This window comes from Diorhabda carinulata, chromosome 6 (genome assembly GCF_026250575.1).
Source record: "Diorhabda carinulata isolate Delta chromosome 6, icDioCari1.1, whole genome shotgun sequence".
NCBI classification, from domain to species: Eukaryota; Metazoa; Arthropoda; class Insecta; order Coleoptera; family Chrysomelidae; genus Diorhabda; species Diorhabda carinulata.
In genome coordinates this window covers 19918443-19942270 of record NC_079465.1, presented here as the reverse complement: position 1 = coordinate 19942270, position 23828 = coordinate 19918443, and the positions used below count along the sequence as shown (strand labels likewise).

Genomic DNA, 23828 nt, shown 5'->3' with positions numbered 1-23828 from the left:
TGATGTGAATAGCGAAGGTGGAACGTGCATTGACAATATTTTTATTAAAACAAATGAAAAGATTAATGCCAAAACTTTTAAATTAAATATACCAATGCCAGACCACTTTCCACTTTTTGTTGGCGTCAGGAGATCTCTGACAAAAGTAGATAAGGAGAAAAATGAGAAACAAGTATACAATTACAAGAAACTAGCAAACATAGCAAGTACAATTGATTGGTCACAGTACAAGAAATATGATCCAAATGAAGCGATAAACTTAGTAACACAAGAAATACAAAGCTGTCTTAAAAAATCTGAAATTGTAATGACCAATAAATGTAAAAAAAGTAAAAATTTACCTCGAAAAACTTGGATTACGAAAGCAATTGTAAAATCATGTGGAAAAAAGGAAGCATTATACAAACAGCTAAAATTAGATCCTCTCAATGAATATTTAAAAAGCAAATACAAAAATTACGTCAAAATATTGAATAGAATTATAAAAGACGCTAAAATCAATCACGAAAGAAAAAATATTGAACAAAATATTGAAAACTCTAGGAAATTATGGACAATAATTAACTCTAAGATAGGGAAGAATAGATCTCATGATAAAAGTAGTATAAGTGAAATTAAAACTTCTAGCAATGAAATAGTCAGGGACAAAAAGAAAATTGCAGACATAATGAATTCTCACTACTGCAGTATGGGAAAAGAAATGAATAAAAGTATAAAAACTCCAAATAACAAAACAATAACCTTACCGCAAATGAATGCAAATTCAATCTTTATAAAACCAACAAACAAAGCGGAAGTTTTGAAAATAATTGAGAATTTGAAAAACAAAAATGGTGGTATTGATAAAATAAGTGCCAAATCTATCAAGATAATATCTAGTCTAATAAGTGATACGCTAGCAAGTATATTTAATAATTGCATTGATAAATCAATTTGGCCAGATGCACTAAAACTTGCTGAAGTGATTCCTATTTTTAAATCTGGTAGTAAACAAACAATCGAAAACTATAGACCGATATCTTTAATATCCAATATTGCCAAAATTTTTGAAAAAATTATTTATAACAGAATATCGGATTTCATAACAAAAAATAAAATACTGAGTTCCAAACAATTCGGTTTCATCAAAAATAAAGGGACGAAAGACGCACTAATTATATTACAAATAAAATATATGAGAATTTAGACAAAAGTACTCCGATAGCAATAACTTTCATTGATCTAGCAAAAGCTTTTGACACTGTCAATCATGAGATACTGCTGGACAAATTGTACGCATACGGTATAAGAGGAAAAGCCAATAATTTAATAAAAAGCTATCTTAATGGTAGAAAGCAAAAGGTCAGAATAGGTCAAGATAATAGCGATTTCGAAAACATAGACACAGGAGTACCACAAGGTACAATTTTGGGTCCTTTGCTATTCATACTATATGTAAACGATTTATTGATAAGTATGCCTGATAATATAGTATCTTATGCGGATGATACCGCAATCTTTTCTATAGGTAAGAATTGGGAAAATGTGGAATCATCAATGAATATATATCTTGAAGAAGTAGCAATATGGCTTGCATTGAATAAATTAACATTAAACATAAAAAAAACGGTATACGTTGCCTTTGGAAACTATTGTATTAGTGTTCCAAAAGAATTAAATATAACTATAAATAATGAAAAGATACAAAGAGTCGATAAATGTAAATATTTAGACATTTTTGATTTTAATCTCAGATGGAATGAGCATATTGAGCATACTATTAAAAGAACAAGATATCTACTTTTTGTTTTCCATAAATTATCAAAATTATGACAACAGATACACTATTGATGATTTACTACGCATTTTTTCATAGTATAATAAGTTATAGCAATATTGCATGGGGTGGTGCATATAAAAGTATTTTGCAACTACTGCAAAATCTTCAAAATAGGATACTTAAAATAATAAGTAAAAATTCTCTTCCACAAAACAAACCAATAAATCTTACACAAATGTTTACACTAGAAAGTCTCAAGTATCATTATAACGTATTAAAAAATATATACTTAAACTCGAGCAGTAACTCTGCCAGTATGGCCGTTGGGCGGATTGAGTAGCTCAACGACCATGCTGCCGGTCCCAAGCCCGGATAAAAGAGGAGGGTTGTAAGGCAAGGCTAGCTACCTACCTCATGTAAAACAGCCATTTGCTCAGAGAACGAAGAAAGTAGCCTCGGATAGGACTGATAAAACTTATAACGACCCGGCAAAGTTAAGGAAAAAACGATTTTGGAAGCGACAACAATTGCGAATAGCCACCAGGAATGTTACATCAATTGCTAACAAAGACCAAGAAACCATAATAGAGCTTAAGAAACATAAAATAGACATATGTGCCTTGTCTGAGACGAAAAAGAAAGGAGCTGGCAACTTTAGAATCGCGGAGTATACATTGATATATAATGGGAAACCAAAAGATGAAAGAGCAGCATCGGGAGTAGGCCTATTAGTGCACGAGAAATACGACAAAAACATAATAGACATAAAGTATATAAGCGACAGACTGCTACAAACCACGTTTAAATTTACAGAAACAACTAAAACCAAATATTTTAAGAGTGTATGCTCCTGATACGAGTAAAAGTCAAGAAGAAACAGACTCATTCTATGATGAACTGCATGATCACCATGGATAAGATACCGAAGCAAGACGAAATTATGATACTGGGGGATTTTAATGGAAGGATTGGTAACGAGGTTATTAGTGGAATTAAGAATCGGTTTAACGAAGAAACACTCAACAGCAATGGAGAACAACTCATACAATTCTGTGCACATAATGAACTACGCATTAACAACACGTTTTATCCCCATAAACAACAGCACAAGTATACGTTCGGGAACACAAGAGGACATAAATCGATTATAGACTACATTATTACAAACAGAAATATTCATCCCTCAAAAATATTAGATGTCAGAACATTAACCTCAGTAAACACAGGGACTAACCACCATATGGTGCTAGCCATAATGCGAAACTGCGTACAAAGGAAAACCCAGAACAAACCGAAAGTGACAGAAAAGCTGAACATAGAAAGCCTTAGCGATGATACCACAAAATACCTCTACTAGCAAAGACTAAGGAAGGCAATAAATGAAAACAATATCTTGAAAGATGATACCGTAGAACTAGCATGGAAAAGATTAAGTACTAATATAAGGACAGCTGCAGAAGAGGCATTAGGCAAACGAAAGGTGAACCTAAACGGAAAGCCCAACACGAAACCATGGTTCACACACGAAATCAAATCACTTGCGGAAGAAAAAAGGAAAGCATATCTTCAATATAGAAGTCAAACAATTACATATGCTGATTACAAAGTCGTGAGGAATAGGACAAATATGGAAATACAAACGATTAAGAGACAATTCTGGGAGAAATACTCATCAGACATGGAAAACCACTTATATGGGGGACAAAAAAAGATCTGGAATATGATAAGGAACATCAAAAGACCAATCAATGAATACATCCACACGAAAACAATAACGTTAAAAGAATGGGAAAGGTATTTCCATGAACTCTACGGTGACATAATAACAAGCCAATCCAAAGAACAGAAACAAGAAAATATATCTGGGGAAGGAGAAGACATCCAACAACAATTAATATCAAAAGACAAAATTGAAACAACAATGCGCAAGATGAAAAATAGGAAATCACCAGGGCTGGATATCATTAATAACGAGCTTCTTAAATATGGTGGCAATGAATTAATAGACCAAATGCATGTCATGTTCAACAAGATATACGACCAGAGAAAAGTACCAGAGGAATGGAAAGTAAGCAAAACGATCCCCGTCTTTAAAAAAGGGGAAAAGAAAGATCCAAATAATTATAGAGGGATCAGCCTCCTAAGCACGACTTCAAAATTACTAACAAAAATTATTGCAGAAGAAATCTCAAGTAGCGGCATGAGCGAAGAACAACAGGGATTTAGACAAAATAGATCAACCATAGACGCTATATTCATCTTAAGACAGATTGCCGAAAAGGCCATAGAGTACAATAAAACCGCGTTTATGTGCTTCATAGACTTAACAAAAGCATTTGACATACTAAAAAAACGAGGCGTAAACCAAAGGACAATAGACATCATTCGGGACATGAACAACGGAAATAGCACATATGTAAGAGTAAACAACGAACTCTCCAGTAAAATGCCAGTATCAACAGGGATCAGACAAGGAGATAGTCTCAGCCTAATACTCTTCAAAATTCAAAAAATTCAATATGATCATATCGAAACAAAAGACACAATCCTTGACAATAGCGAGAGAACCAAGAAGATGCAAACTATCAATCTATAATAAAAGTGTAGAGCAGGTTATGTCTTTTAAATATTTAGGGGTTAACATCACGAGCAATAGGAACTTGAAACAAGAAGTCAAAAAGCAAACAACAGCAGCATCTAGGATATCAGGATTCCTTCGAACCGTGATATGGAGGAATAAATTTTTAAGAATCGAAAGCAAAACACGGATATATAAAACTTGTGTCAGACCAGTAATGACATACGCCATAGAAACGAGGGCGGAGACTGCAACTACTAAGCGGATTCTTAGAACGACCGAAATGAAGACATTACGCTCAATCACAGGGAAAACACTAAGAGACAGAATAAGGAGCAATGAAATTAGAAGAATGTGTGACGTTCCGGATATAGTGAGATGGGCCAGAACTAGAAGAAGAGCATGGAGAGATCATGTCAATAGAATGAACAACGATCGACTGGCGAAAATCGCAAAGGAAGAGAGACCCAATACAAGTAGACCGCCTGGAAGACCACCAAAGCGCTGGTATGAGAGCTGGTCCTCGCAGTCACAACTTAGGCTGCCTCTTTGAAAACACAAGACACAGTCTTAAAATAAGAAGAAGAAGAAGAAGAAACTCGAGCAGTACTACAAGACGTAAATTAATACAGCTTCCAAAAACATACAAAACTGTAAGTAATAAAAATAACAAAATTAAAGCAATAAATATATTTAATATGTTGCCAAATGAACTTAAAGAACTAGATATAAGTATGAAAGCTTCTCACAAAAAATTAAAAGATTGGATTATTGAAAATGTATATATGTAATAGCTAATAAAGCAAGAAGAACGATCTCAAAGGTATAGATTATTGATTGTAAAAGATAGATTAAATGGGTAAAGTTAAAGAACTGGGTTTTAGTTTTAACTTATGGGTATTATATTTCTAAAATATATATATTAAGATAAGACTTGATCCTGTTAAAGATATTAACAGATGATCTAAGTCGATAAAACTAAACAGAAATTATACCGACGTTGATTAAAATAAGTATTATTGTATTGAAAATTTTTATATACTGTTACATTATACAAAACAGGTTGTATTAGTTTTAAGTTAGTTGTAAGGGGAACAAACATGGCCAACTCGTTTTCCTCTGTCGGATTACTTTGTGATTTTGTATTACTTTGTAATGTAATGTACTGTTACTCTGGTAAAATATATAAATAAATAAATTCAATAGCAAACCACCGTAATTTATTTTTGAATCAACTTATTTTCATAATTTGAAGGGTTTCGAGATTTATATTTTCTTACCTTAACGTTACAAATATCGACCAATTTATTTAAATAAGTTCTATCTGTAAAAGTTCCTAATAAATTCGAGACCAACATAGTAATCCATTTATTGTGACAACCGTGGACACGTGGACACCATATTTCACTATTTCCAAGTTTTTCCAAAAAATATTCTTCATTCACAGAAGCATTTTGGAAAGGCGACGATAAAGTTGAGGGATAATACGGAATTATATAATTTTTGTTGATAGGTCCGTAACCGAAATCACTATTCAAATCTAAAAAATATTTTTTAATATTGATTACTATTTTCATTTAATATATTAGCTATAAATGTTGTCGATTTGAAAATATGCAAAATCACGCGGGGGCACTGGTACACTAGAACTAATCTAAACACAAAAAGAATCCACCTCTTGAAGTTTCAAAAAATTGCCTGAATATGTATAACCGTAGCCCTGGGAACTTGCTCAACGGCTGTACCAGAAGTAAATTTTAATCTTCCACAACTCCATATATTAGTGGATAGCGTGGTGGAAAAACTCACTGAAAATATTCAGAAAATGAACCAACAGAGATTAACCAAAAACCTACCTCAAAAAAATGAAATATCAAACAGACTTGCTAAAACATGGACGGATAAAACCTTTTGTAGAATTGCCTACAGGTTAATAGACATAATAATAATCTTCAGGAATTGAGACATGTGAAGATACTTTTTGGTAAGCTGTAACTAAAGAAAACCTACTGGACCTAGGTGGCAGGCTCACAAGCGACCCCAACATATGAGACAAGATAAACCTACTTTGATACCACTCTAGATCTCTATTGAATTAGAATGTTCTGTTCCGTAAACCAAACAAAACGTTCTGATTTCCAGAGTTAAGAAAATCAAACTGATTTTGCAATATTTTTAACTTCCAACAAAATGGAGCTCTACCTCATTACTTTCTTCCAGTTAGTAGCTAAATGATACATTTGCTGGTAAATAGATTGGTATAAGAGGACCTCTACAATCGCCCGACTTAGCACCTCTATATTTTTTCTACGGGAATGTTGCAATTTGAAAAAGTGATAGTTTGGTTGCCTACGCTAACTCGTTGCTTACAGTAGAACAAGAATGTCACAATTATTTTATCTGTTATTAGATTATGACGTTTCCTGTAAACTGTTAGTCAACTGTATAAAGTTAATATTGTAATAAATTAGTTTCACACAACTTTGAAACAAAATAGTCATGTTCTAACGACCACCAAAAATTCCCTAACTACAAGAAATTACCAGGTTGTTTAGTTCTCTTCTATATTCTATTCCGGGCAAATGGTTCATTCATGGTCATTATGTTAAATGCGCTAAGACGAAAGAAATCAACGAGGCCAGTACTTTGGTATATGATTATACATAAGTGACATCTATATAGAAGGCAGAGGATCATTCAGATTAGAGATTTTATTGTCGAAGAAGGTTAGAAAAGGTTGACCCCAAGCAACGATACAACGACCAAACAATCGCAACCGCAAGAGGGTATTACCACCGGAGTGGAGTTTAACCTTTAAGAGGTAAAAAGACTTTTCGGGATTTTCTTTGAAGGGAATTAGTGACAATTCTTAAATTTTTTTCTCGTGAGTTTAATGAAGATTATACTACATCTCTTTACTTACCAACAAGTTTTTTTGCTTCTTTATTATTTAATATAACGTGCAACATTTTGCTCGCTTCTTCAACAACATTTATATCACAGTCTACGATATATTTAATCAAATATGAAATGACAGCACCACATAAAATCACAGAAGGAGTTTGTTTAATTTGAATCAATTCTTTTTCCGATTGTAGCACGAGTGTTTGTAAATTTGCTGGACCAAGTTCTCCCAAACATCTGATGGCTTCTAAACTAACCTAAAAGTATTATGAATACATCATCAAGTCTCGTGATAACCAGAAACGACATGAAACTGGTGGTCGGTCTTCCCACAGGTCACTGTCCAATCAAATATTGTCTTGAAACAATGGGCATGGTAGAGGACAACAACTGCAGAGCGTTTACTCTACGAATGTCCTGCCCTTGAAAGAGTAGTACTAAAACCTTGTGAAATGGGGCGCAAAATAACCCCAAAAATAGCCTTCTGGAGACAGTAAAAATGAATTTGTATCTATAACTTGCTCCTTTGAAGAAATCGAGTTATTGCTTTTAAAACCTTTATAGAAATTAATCATTCACAAAGTTGAGTACACTGAACAAAGCCTCCTAGAGACTCTCGTTACGAATTTCAGGGAATAGGGTTTCAAGGTCCGGCTCGTTTGGATGCTTGGCCACTCGAACAAAAACGGAGCGGACTCTCTCGCCAAATCGGGATCAGCCAATCCAAAGTGTTTGATCAGCTTTTCGACGGACAATGACCGTTGGTAATTTCGAATGGAAATTACTAAAATATTTTATTGTTGTTGAAGTTGTTTATTATACCATTTGCGTTAAATTGATTTTATACATCTTGAACGTTTTATCCAGAATATTCGATTTTGTCTGGCAAAAGTCGTTCTGGTTGGAATCAACTCACCCTTAGTATACTACTTGCAGGTATCTAACCCTGATATTCCGTAGCTTGTTTAGATATATACTGAACATTCTGTTCACACTACCACTACACCAACAGTCACAATTTAAACTGTCTGAAGCGTGTTTTGACAACCAAGTTATCGTCTTCAGAGACTGAAATTTACTGAGTGACAGTGTTTGTTTAGTGAATGTTGGTTTAGTGTAAACAGTGTGTTCAGTATGAATATCACCAACGGTTTCAGAAATTCCAACTTACGTTTGGACATGTGAAATTAGAGTTATATTGAATTCCAATGTAGATTTAAAAAATATGGTAGAGACTCACTTTTCCTATATCTAAGTTGTAGATAACTGAAAATATTTTAATCAAAAGATTCCTTACGCGAATTATTATAAAAGTATTGCTAGTTGATATCAATAAACATATCGAGTTGATTATCTTTTTTCGAAAATTTTTTCGTGACTATTAATAATTTTTGTTACTAACGTTTTGATTCGTCGAATAACTAAGTTGACATAAAGTGCATATAAGTCTGTGCAACAAGCTTTTTTCGCAATCTTCGGAGAATCCTCTTATATTTCGAAGTTTATCATACAATTCCTGCAATTCATTTTTATTTTTCTCCAAAGCTTTCCTCAAATATACCAAACTATCTTCTTTAGTCAAAATATCTTTGTGATTCAAAAACTGATCGATTTGTTCTTCCAAGAACGATTCTTCGCTCGAAGTTCTATAATTTTGTTGAATGATTATTATATCATGGAAATCTAATTGATCCGGAAATTTATCCAACGTTTTTATTTCTTTTTCGAAATAATTTTTATTTTCTACTATTAGAAAATTTAATATATCTTTACAATGATTTTTTATCGCTTTTCTAGTAACGTAAATCATTTTCAAACAACTGACAACGTCGTGAAAAAAATCTATAAAAGTTTTCGATAGTTTAGGTAAGATTTTTTTTAAAAAACTATTCAGGAATCGACACGAAGCTAACAACATACTCGTGCATCTTTCGTTATTTTCAATAATATTGAAAATGGTGTGAAGTACGTCACGCACGAAAAAATATCTACAACAACTTTTCGACGTGAGACAATCCGTAATTATTTCAACGAAAAAGGCGTATCTGTGAAAATATTTCAATTTTTCTTTAGTTACGCTACTTTTATAAACATTCATCTTTAATTCTAATAAGAGATGTTCTAATTGTGTTAGACACTGATCCGATAAGAATAATCCTAATGGTCGATTGTTGCAAATAATAATCTGTAAAATAACAAAAACAATTTTTTAATCACAAGTTTTTATATATCGAGTAAAAAACTCACCTCGACAAATGAAAAACATTTATTAATGTCCGTTTCGCTCAAGTGTTTCGTATAGTATATAACGGTTTCACCAAAATACGACTTAACGCCTTTTTCATCAGTTAAAAAATCCAAAATTCCCATCACGATATGGTCGACATTATTTCTCAATACTTCTTCTAATCGTTTTGGTTCGAACATTTTCGAAATTTTAACCAAATATTTATTCTTGTTCAGAATTTCTTCAGTCATATTATCCATATCGGTACATATTAAACGAGAGAATATTTTCGCAGCCGTTTTCTATAAAAAAACAATTAAATTATCAAAAATTAATGTTATCATGTTGTTTCGAATTAGTACTGCTCGAATTAATTCAAGTTCGAACGGAAAAAATGACAGCAAAAGTTTTTGAAACTGTATTCCAGACTATTTATAGTCAAGATGATTACTTGGTTATCTAAACACGAGTCAGGCAAAGTAATTGTGAGTATTGGTGTAAACAGTGTGTTCAGTATGAATCACCAACGGTTCCAGAAATTCCAACTTAACACTGGGTTCCTAACATCAGGACCCGTCCTACCTATTGCGGAGTCCTGGGCAGGCATTGGGGCTACCGTGGGTACCATCTCAATTTACACATTTTTAAAAAAGTAAAACAATGACATTTAAAAAACAACTGCAACCACAGAATACATTCTTGATGTATCCAAGTGTTGCTTACCAGTCTGCTTCAAAGGAAAGATCTGCAGAGATGGATAGACACATGACATGAGATAAGCTAAAACACACGTAGGTGGGTCTTTTTTCTCTTCCTCATCCGATCAAGATCATTTAGTGTCATCTGTGTACCATTGGATACGAAATAGTTCTAAAAAACCTTTTGTTGCTTCTTCATTATAATGTCATTAACGACTGGATAATGATATGACCTCAATAGTTGTATCTAGATATCCTAATCTATCTCCTGACTAGGTGGAGATGTGATAATCGTCAGTACTATAGTTAGACGTGTTCTCATAGCTTCAGAGGTGCATACTCAGACTTTATCGAAGGTTTTCCTAGTAAAACACCGCCCTTTTGTGATTCTCTTGTGAAGTCTCACAATCATGACATACAGCCTTTATTGTTTCACTAGCAACAATTCTAATTTATTTATTTTAGAATAGCTTGAAGAAAATTGAGGAAAGGAGATAGGAAGATAGTACTAGAAAATAATTTATTCCTCTTATACAGAACTTAAAAAATTTCTCTAATTTCTTACACCTTTTGGTATGTTTTTAAATCGTTTTTATTTTAGTTCTCTTCTGATTCAAAAATTATTATTTTTTTTATTATTGAAGTTGGGTACAAAAGACCACTACAGGTCGAAACGTCAACCTTTTATCTGTCAGTAAAGAAAAAAAAATAATTTTAAATCAGAAGAGACCTAAAAGCAAGATGATTTAGACCACAACACGTCGAAACATTAAATTTTTACCTGTCTGTAAAGAAAAAGACTTTTGCAGTACACAGATTTCAAATTTTTCATAGAAATTCAGAACTAATATTTACATATTTCAATTTACCTCGATTATTTTACAATTTACTCCAAAAAGTTCTTCAACCACTTTCATAATATCATCGGATTCGGTTAAAATTAAAAAAGGTGCGCATTGTTCGAAATATTTCTTGTAAAATTCGAACTTTGTGGAACAGTTCAATAAATTATAGTGGAAATTTTCGAATTTGTAACCATCGGTTACCCATTTTTCAATTAAATAAATCACGTACTTTTCCAAAATATTTATTGCATCACCTCCAAATTGTCTTTTATTTATTATATTCAATATTTTATCCAAAGAATCTACAAAAAAAAAATAGAATAGGTAGAATAAAAAAATTTTTTAATGGAAAACTTTTCCGCTATACCGTTTTGAACCACGGATCATCGTAAGTCATGAAAAGAGCGCGCAGAATACGATCGTGTATTTAATCTCTCAACTATTAGACTTATAATTTCGAATCCTCAATATTATCAACACGTCACACCGTTTTATATCACAGATACTATAACAAGGGCCATGGAAAGAACGCGCAGAACACGATCGTGTATATTATACCTAAACTATTAGGCTTACTTTTTCTGACCTAAAATTTTTTATTATTTTTATCCACACCTAACCCAGAGTGTATTACAAGTTGTAGACTCAATAAAACGATTTTCACAAGACACAAGGCCACATGATTATAGAAAGAGCGCGCAGAGCATGTTTACGTATTCCAGATGAATAATGGTACTTACAACAGCGTAAATAGGTAGGTAGGTGGATTATTTAACTGGTCGACGTTAATGGGTTGGTTAGGTTAAAGTATTAGAAGGTTATTCCGAGGTAAAAAAAAATTTTGTTTTGGATGAGTAATAAAAATTAATGTATTAATTCAGATTATTATTATTATTTAAATTATGTAATATATTTTAGTTCTTATTTTTTTGGAGAGCTTTTATCATTTTAGTTGGAAATTTGAATTATTTTTATTTATATGTTTTTTAAATTTTTATAATTCAATTTTTTAAACATGATAATATCTACTAAATGAAACTATTGCCAAAAATTCATCAGTATTTCTAGTTATCTTCATTTCTACACTAGTTCAACTCAAAAGTTAATTTTTTTTATATGAAAAAATTATAATAGTAAACAGTAAAAAGGATCTTATAGAGTTCTTACCAATATTTTTTATATGGGCAATTTTCATCAAAGCATAGATACTTTCTTCGATCCAATTATGACAATGAGTGGCTATATCGCCAAAAGTGAGTAAAACACTCGCCGTACGCGAAACAATTTCATCCGCCCTTCTTTCGTCTGTATTTATACCGTCGACATCAAAAACAGCAATACTCTATAATAATAAAATAGAAATAAATAAATCCAAATTAAAAAAAAATTAAAATGTTTTCTTACCATTTCGTACATTTTTAAAAATACCTCTTCCTGTAAATGAATATTTTTGAGTATATTAGTTTCGGCGTTTATTTTATAAAAAGAAACGAGTACGTCGATGGTTTTAAATCGAACTTCCTGATAATCGCTCCGCAAAAAATCCGGTATAAATTTAATTATTTCAATTTCTGACCATTGTGAGTAATCGTTTGCCGGATCTAACTACAACGCAAAAAAAACATCAACATTATTGGTGTTGTTTTGTATTTATGATCCAGTCAAATGACGAAAATAATGAACTGTGGAAATAATGATTTTACATTTTTTTCAAAAACGCACAGGAAAATAGAATAATTTCAATTAAAAAATAAATTTGGAAATCACCTCGCAAAGAGTTTGCAAACAATTCAAAAGTCTTAATGTAACAGCTGGACCGTTATTTTTCACATTATCATATAAAGGTTTGAGCAATCCCATAATTGTACATCGATTTTGGTCGTTACCAGAAGCAGCCACGTGCGGTAATATTTCTAAAATCAAAAACTGTAAAACTTGGTCGTTCGAAAAATTCGTTCCCTATATAATTCGTGATAAATTATTGAAAAAAATATCACTGAATAGTAAGTCGGGGGTGTAAAGCTCCATTAATTCTATAGGGTACTTGCATGATTTAAAAAAATAGTTTTTGATAGTTTATAAACAACTTTTATTATAATTTTTTTTCAATTCGATCAATATTTATAAAGAAAAAAATTATTGAAAATTCAAACATTTTGTATGTAGTTTAAACATTTCAGTAACGTCATCGTATTCATACCACGACTAAAGTTTTTTATGATGCCAAGAAATTCCTAACCAAAATTTTGTGATAAGTTACAGGGCAGGACTTACGTTTTCTTGTAGCCACCCAGTACAATATGGAAACTTACCATGAAGAATTTTCAATATATCTTCGGCTTTATCTTCATATCTAGCAACGCACATTTTATGAATGCATGTTAATATATTGGTGATAATAGTAGTTGGTAAATACCCTGGTTTAGATAATTTCAGTGATGCGATAAAAGTTGCAAACTGTAAATTTTAAAATACTTTTAGAGAGCTAAACAAGCAAAAACATTTTTTTTTCAAAATAAAGTATACTGTACAAAATTAGATAAATTATTGTCTCGATTATGTTTTATTGAATATACATAGCGCTGTAAAATTATGGAACAAATTCTTTAATGTGCAATATATTAAACTATTTAGTTTTTACAAAAATTCTAAATAAGTTTCAAAATAACAAGAATTATAATCTGATATTATTTTATAATATATTCTGTTTGTATAGTTCAGCGAACGACAAGTCTCGACACAAAGTTTCAACTTGCTGCTTCGATCCATTTTATTATAGTAATGCTCAACGACCACTCAGTCAAGCAGCTTTGAAAAATGTTTCAAATTGTCTGTTAAAATTTTCGACTAATGAAATATTAAAACCAACACAAAGCAAAAAGAGGATGGAGGCTGTTTATGGTAACTTGTGTCCATCATTAGCCACAATCAAACGGTCTAAGTTGTTTCGCTGGAGAAGAGAATCAAGACCAAAATCTAGTGTTCATAGATTATAAGCAAGCTTACGATACAATAGAGAAGACAAAGTAGTATGAGTCTCTAGAATTTTTAGGGCCTGTAGGTTGTAGTGTTCGGGAAAGATGTGTCTTAGTAGCTGATTCCACAGGTATGCACTTTTCCAAAAAAAAGGGATCCTAATAAAAAATTGTGGACGACTGCAGGTGTTCATGAGCTTCATCTGCCTATCGAGTAGATCTTACAAGTACTGCTCTAGGTGGGATGATGTTACACAGCTCGGAAGAGCATTTGCCGTGGTAGTATCAGTAAAACGGTGTCAGGTCAGAGATATTTCTTCTATGCTCTAAGCTGTCCAAGTTTCTAGTCAACTCTGGATCGCTCATAAGTCGAACTGCTACCTTCTGTATTGAGTCGAGCATCTTCAGGGTATGCTTTGGAATCAAGCTCCGAGCAATATTCCAAAGATGGACGAATCTGGGCCTTGTAGAGGATTAGACGCTGTTGCGGAGTGTATAGCTTTTTGATAGATGGTCGCTGATGATGCTAGGAGACTCAAGATTTGGTTTATCCTCGGACGGTAGTTATTGAATAATGATAAAACATAAGGAGTGCCGACAATAAGTTTATCTATGAATAAGTAAACCTCAACCTAAGTATGTTCCATAGAATGAGACATTTTCAAATAAATGATGAAAAAAAAAATACTGACCAACTTAAAATCGTCATCCATTTGAAAGTTATAATTTGGATTGGCCAAAATTTCTAAAATGTGACGTTGATTTCCATTCAAACTACTTCCACATATACAACTAAAACTCGATAGAGCTTGTGTGATGCTTATTTTAAGTTGCGATTGCAAAACGGAAACCATTTTATCCTCTACAAAAATATTTAATGAATTACTATAATCAATCAAGTCTCATTTCAATTATACGAGTGACGGGTGATCGAAACTCTTCTTGGTAACAAGTGGAGATCATTAGGAGTAAGATCAAGACTATAGGACTGAATTTTAGGAAAATTTTTGATACTCCACCACTATACACAAATCAATCAGAAACACAACTTGTCGATCTACAAAGACAATCTCTACGATTTTTTTTATTCATTTATATTTAATTCATAAACACATTTAACACTTTTGTATTCACTTGTCACCATCTTTATGTATTCACTATGCCATCAAATTCTTGACTTACGGCTGCTAGACCCTTTGCTTTATATATTAAAACCACATTCTGGAAGCTTCGGATTCTTGTAATCTCAAGATTGCCGCAAACAAACGGAGAGATTTTCTTAGAAATTGTCTAAATAAAAAACAGTCATCGAAAAAAATACTCGACGCATCCGCCAAAATTTCACTTCGACAACATTTTAGGACAGAACCGGCTTCACGTTCTATATTAGGGGCCGAGTTCATTAAGTATCACTATTTTTGCTAGTAGTTCGATTTTTTCTCAGGATTTACACATTTTCTATATATAGTGTAGACAACCTGACATCTATGTACGTTAAATATAATACTTATCCTTTCAGGATTTTCCATTCTATTAATTTTTTGAGTACATGTATATCATTTGTTGAGAGAAAAGTAGTTAGATCTTCTTCTGTATGGCTCTTTGTGACGGCTATTTTTTTTGGTGTGATTTGTTTACATTTTGGCGTAGTTGTTTTTCTAGAAACAATTTCTATACAGTAATTTTTGTTTGTTTAAGATAAATTGAAGATTTTTAATAAATTGAAGATTCTTGAAAGTAATGGAAGTCTCTAACTGCCAAATGATCAGTAAACAATTTGATGGCATCGCGAATACATCGAGATAGTGAAAAGTATATTTAAATAAATTAGTGTTTTAAGTGTTAGTGAATAGTTTAGTGTAAGTGTTTAAGTGATTTAAATAATTAAAATTAACTTTTAAAAATTGATTTGAACTAGTAACGTTCTACTAGAAAGAACATCACTCATATAGGAAACTAATAAATGAATACTTACCTTTTTGTAATTTATTCAATATTTTAAACAGAATTTTGAGTATATCGAAGGGAAATAATTCCTTAAGTTCAATCATTATCCCATCGGAAATAGACAAGGAAAACAATTCGTTTAAAATATTTATATATTCGATCAATCTCCTGATATCCTTCTCATTTTTATATTCACTTATTGTGAAATCTTTGATGATTTTTTTGTTAAATAATTCATTCACTAAATTTATGAACCAAGAATTGTTACATCGTTCTTGTAGCAGTACTCGATATAATACAGTACAATTGGCAATATTTAATAAAAGGATTATTTTACTGAAGATGATTTCTTCAGTATCGAAACCGTTTGTTATAAATTGTTCTATAGTTTCAATAAGAATGGCGGCAGATTCGAAATCGACGTCTCGAGTATTTTTAATACTATCTTCAGGCGTTACGTTTTTATTGATTGGAAATACACTTTCGTCTAATAACGATTTTAAATAAATATTCGTTATATCGTCGTATTCGTTATATTCTATATTAGTTTCTGTATTATTTTGTTCGGTTTGCCACTGTTTAAAAGTCAATTTCACTAAGAATGTAGCGGTTTCTTTGCTACACAAATATTTGTATTCTCGTAAATTTTTCGATTTCAAAATACACTGCATTATACGTTTCTTTTTTTGTACATCGTTAGTTAAAATCATAAAACGTAAACCGGCGTTAAAATTTTTAATACTTTGTAATGAAAGATTTATAGCTTCCGATTGATAAGTCGGAAGAACGTCTTTGAAATCAATTATTCCTCTGGAAATTAATTCACCCATTAGTTTTTCCGTTGCATTTTTGTGTTGATTCAAACCGAATGCCCTGAAAAACGAAATATTTCGTCAGTTTTGTTTGGAGTAAGAGAGAATGTGGAACAGGGACAAGCAGGAAGTACAAATTATAAGAAAACAACATACATATCACCAAAAGATAATATAAAAACAAATAATTATTAAAAAAAATTGTTACGAAGTATGATTTACAAATACGGTAATGGCACCCCATGTAAAATTATCTTGGGGCTAACTAATGATGATTGATCATAATAGTTATTCTTAGATTCTGTACCATTCTAAGATGTGATCAAAAATTTCTAGTAAGGACAAATAGCAACTGCACCACATCAGTATTATTATGGAGACAACATAATTGGAGAATATCAAGGAGGTATTAGAGAACTTAAGCTTATACAAAACAACAATTGTAACAATATGTGGGGCTTTATATTCTTTTTATTGATTTTAAATAGGCTTACGACTCGATATAGAATAAATTCAAAAAAATATACAAACGAACAGTAGGTTTACCTCGTTGTGCTGTTTCCGATGAGTTTCCAAAGTTGATTGATTTTTTCTTTGTGGAAATTTACGTCCAAACGATCCAGCGTGTGGAGCATGGTCGATAAGCAACGATATAAATTTTCAATAACGTTATGTTCGTTATTTTCTATTTGTATGGAAGAGAGGATTTTTAAAAGAGATACATAATCAGTGATGTCTATTATATTAGGATAAGTTTTTATTATTGAACATACTAGATGAATCCTAAAAATAATAATAGAAATTAGTACTCCTTGGAGCGTTATTGTGATGTATTACCAAATATTTTACCTCTAATGTAAATTAACACATCACTCAATAAGTCGCATGACTAAGAAAACATATTTTTTGCAATACAATAATTCCAACGCTTCTCTAACTTCTTTGAATTTGTCTTTTGACTCACAATAGGCTTCAGTTTCAGTAATTTCTTCATTTGACATGAAGGTCTTACCGGCGAGCTATTTTTTGAGATCAGCGAATAACCAGTAGTCACTGGGAGCCACATCTTGACTATAAGATAGATGAGGAAGCAATTTGTAGTGTAGTTCATTCAATTTAACCATCGACTTGTGAATTGGTTCATTGTCTTGATAAAAAAGTGGTTTTTTCTTCGACATATCGGGCCGTTTTTGCATTCTACATCTACATCATGTCAGTTCAAATGTCCTTGTTGTATTATTTGACCCTCTAATTTGAATCTTCATTTTCGGCACATATCATGGCATCATCGGCATAGCATAGGTTTTAACTCTGCCTCCAGTGTTTCTGGAGTGAACTGAGTAGCCTAGTGGCACTGTTGCCGGTCCCAAGCCCGGAAAAAAGAAGAGGGTTGAGGGGACAGAAAACAAATAACTAGCTCATAGTACCGATAGAAAGTCACGGATAAAATTACTAGGAAATGGAATTTTACAGGTTCGTTCGGTAGGGTACAGAAAGAGCAGGGCCTTACCACTCTGAACTATGTAGATAAGAAATTTACTTTCCGATCTGTTTCACCATACTTTTTATAAAAAAAATGATATATGTACTTTCATTATTGTTACTTGATGTTTTTAATTAGAAATGCAAAAATACGTACCATAACCAACTTTTTGTTTCATTAATATTATTGATGAAATGATGGAGTTTGTAATCGGTTTTTTGTCTCTTTTGTGAAGGAAAACTACAATCTACCGCCATAGAAACATCTAAATCTGGATAAGTGAATAACTAAAATATGAAGAAAAAATATTTTAGTAGATAATTTAAATTTTAATTGATTCAAATCTATTAGTAGAATTTAAATATATTAAAAAAGTTTATTATTTCATTGTATTCTCACTTCACTCTGTCGGTCCTGGGAAGAAAATTGCTCACAATAAAAAAAGCCACAGATGGCTTGAGGATAAACGGGTTTGTCGGGGCAAAAGGACACTACAAAATAAACGAATTTTTATCCCTTGGGTAACATACTACAGTCTTTTAAGCTGTGATGGATTTTGGATATAGGATACTCAATCGATACTGTAGATACAAAGTAATCTCAATCTGCTCGAACATTACAGCAGCCATACAAGTCACAAAAGCTGAAACGATGTGCTTTATGCTTCTGCTAGAATGTAAGATCGTCCTACAAGAACAGGTGAGTTATGGCTACTAAATTTTGGTTACCTGGTGACTGGAGGAACAACGACGTGGACTCATTCGCTATATTGAGACCGGCAAGTCCACCGATGAACCCAGAACATATTCTTATTTTTATTTAACAATTTGCTGACAAGACAAGTCCTGTAGAGATAGATAGATACACAACTGAGGCACTTATTGATGAAACTTGTGCCTCAATTACTACACTTCACGGTTATCTAAGACGTCATTTCCACACTATAGGTATCAAGGAAGACCTGGAGTGTTGCAGGTGAAAGGAGTAGGAAGAAACTATGTTATCGGCGAGTGTACAGCAGGGTTCATATAAGTCTCACAGTTTGTCTAGTGAAATCAAAAGGTTCAAGTCAAAGTGCCTGATTGGCTTTTCAAAGTATTTTAGTAGTAATTTCAAATGGAGTATGACAGACCTATCATAAGGGCTCAATGGTCCTTGACCATTACTATAAACTGTGAAACCAAGCTCAAACAATTGAGATGACTCAAATATGAAGAGAAAGGTTCTAACCAGTTTTAAAGAAGGCAATATTGGCCTTTAACAAATCAATCCTTACATAATTTCAATTTCTTGTATAATTTTAATGATGTTTTTCAATTGTATTCACCTGTTTACTAATTTCAACGAAAAGTCTTGTAAAATTAGAACACAAAGTTATATTTTCTCCATTAATTTTGAAAAACGACGTATTTTTTTGATAACATTTGAAATATAAATGAATTTCCGTACTAATTAAAGTACTATAGATTGTTTTCAATATCTTTTTCCATTGATTCCAATTATGCGCGTAAGATGAACTATTATCTTCGGAAACTCCATTTGGATGATGGATTATTACTTGCAATAATAAAAACTGCACCATCAACTCCTAAAAAAATATCGCGTTAATATATAGAAATATTATTTGTAATAAAACAAATTAAACTAACCTTTGTTTTTTCTTGTTTTCCATTTAATTCATAGATGTTGATAAACGTTGAAAATATATCTTCTCCAAATTTACAACACGAGACTCTATTATCTTTGGCAGTCTGAACAAAATAAAAATAATCGATTCAACCCATTTCTATTTCATTTGATATAAAATCAATTGGGGTGAGCAACAATTGGTAAAGTTTGGGAAAGAACAGATTAGGCAAGGATGTGGTTGCCTGAGTAAGCAAAAAATTTACAGAATTGTTCGGCATCACTTCACAAGAATCCATGGTTCCTAACAATATTATATCTGTTTCAAAAATACTGGCATATTCCCAGATAATAAAGAAAAACTCTCAGAAAACCTGTCCAAATATTAATTTGCTCTTGATGCTTCAAAAACTTTAACATCTGATACTATTCAAATGCCTCCAATTTTGCAAATGCAATCAATTTCTTTGACTAAAAACCTTTTACCTTGTCAAATGAAGAATATCAACATTAGTATCTTCTATCCGTATCCCATAGCCAACAACATCATTGTCCATCAGTATATCGACTGAGTACGAGAGATATGCCGAATGACTTCTATTTGGTGGAAGATCAGTTATGGTGTAAGGAGGCATATCTTTTGAAGTCTTTCTCGAAAATGGGACGTTGACTGCGCCCAGGTACCTGATAAAGGTTGTAGAAGACTACGTTATACCATTTGTGGTTATTATTAGAGAAGACTCTGACTTTGTCTAAAATTATGCAAAACCCCACACTGCTTCGGATAATTACGAGTATCAAATCACGCAATTTGGGTGGTCTGCTCGCAGTCCAGACTTAAATCCCATTAAACACATTTGGGATGAGATGGGCAGACGATTACATGGACATGTGCCGGCCCCCAAAACCGTACTGGTGCGGGAATGGGACAGTAATCCACAGAATGTGATCCAAAATATGATCCAAAACATGCCTCGTCACGTGCAAGCAAGCATGAACATTCTTTTTTTTTCAACAAAAATCATAGAAAAATAAAATTTTTCATTTCTATTACTTGCAAAAAACAATTTTTAGCAACACAAACTTGTTTTTTATTCAAGCAAATAGTCAGTAAACTATGTTACAATCAAAAAACAATTCAGAACATAAAAATTTCTCAAATAACAAATTTTATGCTCGGCAGTGTATATTACAAACTGCACCTATTTTAGGGAAAATGTGAACACGATTTATATCAAACAAAATCTTCCTAAATAGTGATTATATTTTAATTAGTTTTGATTTACCTCAGAAATTTTTTTGATAAGGTCAATGGTTAAAAAGAAGTCTGTTTACAATTACCCCAATGAAATAGAGGTAAATGTAAGCAGGCCGCCATGTCGAATCTACTTTTTTCACCCAAAACGCTCTTCAATTTACAAAAAAAACTCTGGCGAAAATGGAACGAAACTGCTAATTTAAATATACTCGTAAATATATAAAATCTGTAAAGGATCCAAAATAAGAAACATTATCCTCAATTACCCCAATCGACCCTAATACTGGTAGGTTAAAAAAGGAAATTGTTAAGAAATTATATGAGATGATAAATGAACAAAGAGGAGTTCTTATTATGTGTAAGACTTACATGTTTGCAAAATTCCAGGGCAATTTCCAAAATATTTTCTTGCAGGGATATCGGCGATCCATTATTAACTTTATGACATATCGTTGTCAAAAAACCAAATTCTCTTCGTAACAGCATAGGAGGGAGACCACATAGAGGACCGTATTTAATTAAAGTCATAAAACAATTAGTGACCACCACATGCTCATTATACTGCTCAAGCAATGATTTCAACATAATGTAAATTTCTACAATGAAAGGAAATTAGTGGGATTAGCGAATAGATTATTTTACCGTTGTACTTGTAGCCTCAAATTTAGTATTTGTTTGAAAAAAAAATAATAAGTAGCTGTTATTGTAATGATAATGCTTTGAAAATAATCAAATTTTGTATGTTGCATTTCAAATTATTAAAAGCTATAAGAAAGGAGAGCTGTTTGTAAATCAATAAACATTGAGGTCTTAGGCCACCCTAGAATTTTCGAAAAATCCCTAAGATCTCAAAAATTATGTCCTAGAAGATTATGGCATGAACAAATTTTTAACTACTCGGTTTTTCAGCATCACTGATTAAGGACATTGCGAAATTATCCGTAACTTTTTAATACTTCTTTAAACTTGTTCATATTAATACAGAATTTTTTAGGTTGGCTGAACTCAGACAATTTTCAACTGATTGACTTGAAATTTTGAATATATCTTTTGAAGCACACTATCTTTAAAATTACAAAGGACTTTTTCTTTACATCGCATAGTTCATTTGTTATTAACAATTATCTAACATTTTTTTTCTGGCCAGTTCTAACTTTCCATTTTAGAAGTGCACCATTTGGCCAAAAATCAATATATCGCAAAAATCCTATGTACTTCTAATGCATTTAATAAAAATAATATTGGCTTATTGTGATTAAAAAAATTACAAGAGCAGTTAGTCCAGATCTAGATGTCATAATAAAAATAATGCACAACTGCTATTTTTGAATAAATCGCTTTAAATAAAATTATTGTGAGCAGTCAGTGATATGTACAATAAAATAAAGTTTCTGTTATCTTAATTTATTTCCTAGTATTTCTGAAAATAAATCCTGAAGTAACCTTTTTTTCTATATCTACAGAAATATGCAGCTTGAACCAATATTTTGTGAATGGTTCAAAATTAGAAGGGTTTTATCCTAGAATGATTCAAACCTCGAGAAATCAGAAACAAAAGCCCCAGAAAATAGCCTCCTTTGGGGGGAGTCTATGCATTTTTGAAGCACAACAATGAGATGTACAGTCGTACAAAATATCTTTTAAGTATAGGTGGAGAGTTGTTGAAAAGCCAAAACGACTCCCCAAAAATCTACTACAATCCAACAGAAATATATATAGCAAGCCTACCTGTCCAATCATTCACATCGAGCTGCCCTCTGCAACGGGGATTTAATAAAATATATTTTTGTACAATTATTAGGAATTGTTTTTCGTAACACTTTTTCATTTTCATATCGTTTAAGCAACCGATTATATATCGAATTAATTCAGAAACGTCTATTTGGTCATCTAAAATGATCATATTTTAAATTAAAAGTGAAAAATATTAAAAAAATATGTAATATTCATTTCAAGTTTTACCCTCTTTAATTGCCATATCAATAACTTGAACAAATATATCTGCGCAAAGGGAAACTGTTGGTATTCCAGACGAAATATTTTTTTTCTTCGCGTCTTCGAAACATTTTTCCGCATCCTAAAAAATTATAATGAGATGCAAAACAAATTATTTCATTTACCTTCAGTACTTTTTTAAGACATTTCTGCAATGATTTTATGAGTCTTCTCCAGGAAATATTTTTTTCGCCATTAAGTTCGGTAGATATATCAGGGTTTTCTAAAATAGAACTTAATTTTGTAAGAGCCTTTTTCCTCTCATTCACTTTATCACTATCCAAAGAAATGCAACAATCTGTTAAATCGCTACTGCTCATTTTCCTTAAGATTTATTAACACGAATTCGCTTAATTATAAAACTAATATTTATACACTTTAAGTTACAAAAAAATGCTTTTTATCACAAACAACAGTCATATTTTATCAATAAATAGATATTGAAAATATACCGCCATAATTTAAAACCATAACCACATTCTTCTTTTCTTAGATTCTATACCATATATTATAGTAAACCTAGACCATAGATAAATTAAACGTACTATTCAAAAACTGTGCACAAAATGTTTAGATTAGTTTTTAGATTATCGTTTTACTCTTTAAATTCAATTTAAATCTCCGATATTTATGAGACAGAAGGAAGACATACGTATTTCAATATAGCAGTTCGGAAGAATACTGGATATTCAGTTTATGTCAAACCAATATAATGATAGTG

At 31.9% G+C, this 23828-nt stretch overlaps 1 protein-coding gene across 1 annotated transcript in view; it reads right to left on the bottom strand.

Annotated features, from left to right (window-relative positions):
• Positions 1–23573, bottom strand: part of LOC130896038 (serine-protein kinase ATM) — a 45696-nt gene extending 22123 nt beyond the window's left edge. The window contains exons 1-19 of the mRNA XM_057803793.1: positions 23242–23573; positions 23075–23189; positions 22841–23002; positions 21482–21708; positions 19878–19979; positions 19556–19816; positions 18385–18515; positions 17292–17528; positions 15962–16806; positions 14679–14848; positions 13324–13468; positions 12779–12924; positions 12416–12616; positions 12179–12353; positions 11036–11313; positions 9489–9770; positions 8644–9426; positions 7261–7498; positions 5618–5877 (exon numbers count right to left, since the gene is read on the bottom strand). Of these exons, the coding sequence (XP_057659776.1) occupies positions 5618–5877; positions 7261–7498; positions 8644–9426; positions 9489–9770; positions 11036–11313; positions 12179–12353; positions 12416–12616; positions 12779–12924; positions 13324–13468; positions 14679–14848; positions 15962–16806; positions 17292–17528; positions 18385–18515; positions 19556–19816; positions 19878–19979; positions 21482–21708; positions 22841–23002; positions 23075–23189; positions 23242–23427 (4944 nt within the window). The 5' untranslated portion in view covers positions 23428–23573. The remainder of the gene's footprint in view (positions 1–5617; positions 5878–7260; positions 7499–8643; positions 9427–9488; positions 9771–11035; positions 11314–12178; positions 12354–12415; positions 12617–12778; positions 12925–13323; positions 13469–14678; positions 14849–15961; positions 16807–17291; positions 17529–18384; positions 18516–19555; positions 19817–19877; positions 19980–21481; positions 21709–22840; positions 23003–23074; positions 23190–23241) is intronic.
• Positions 23574–23828: the final 255 nt, after the last annotated feature.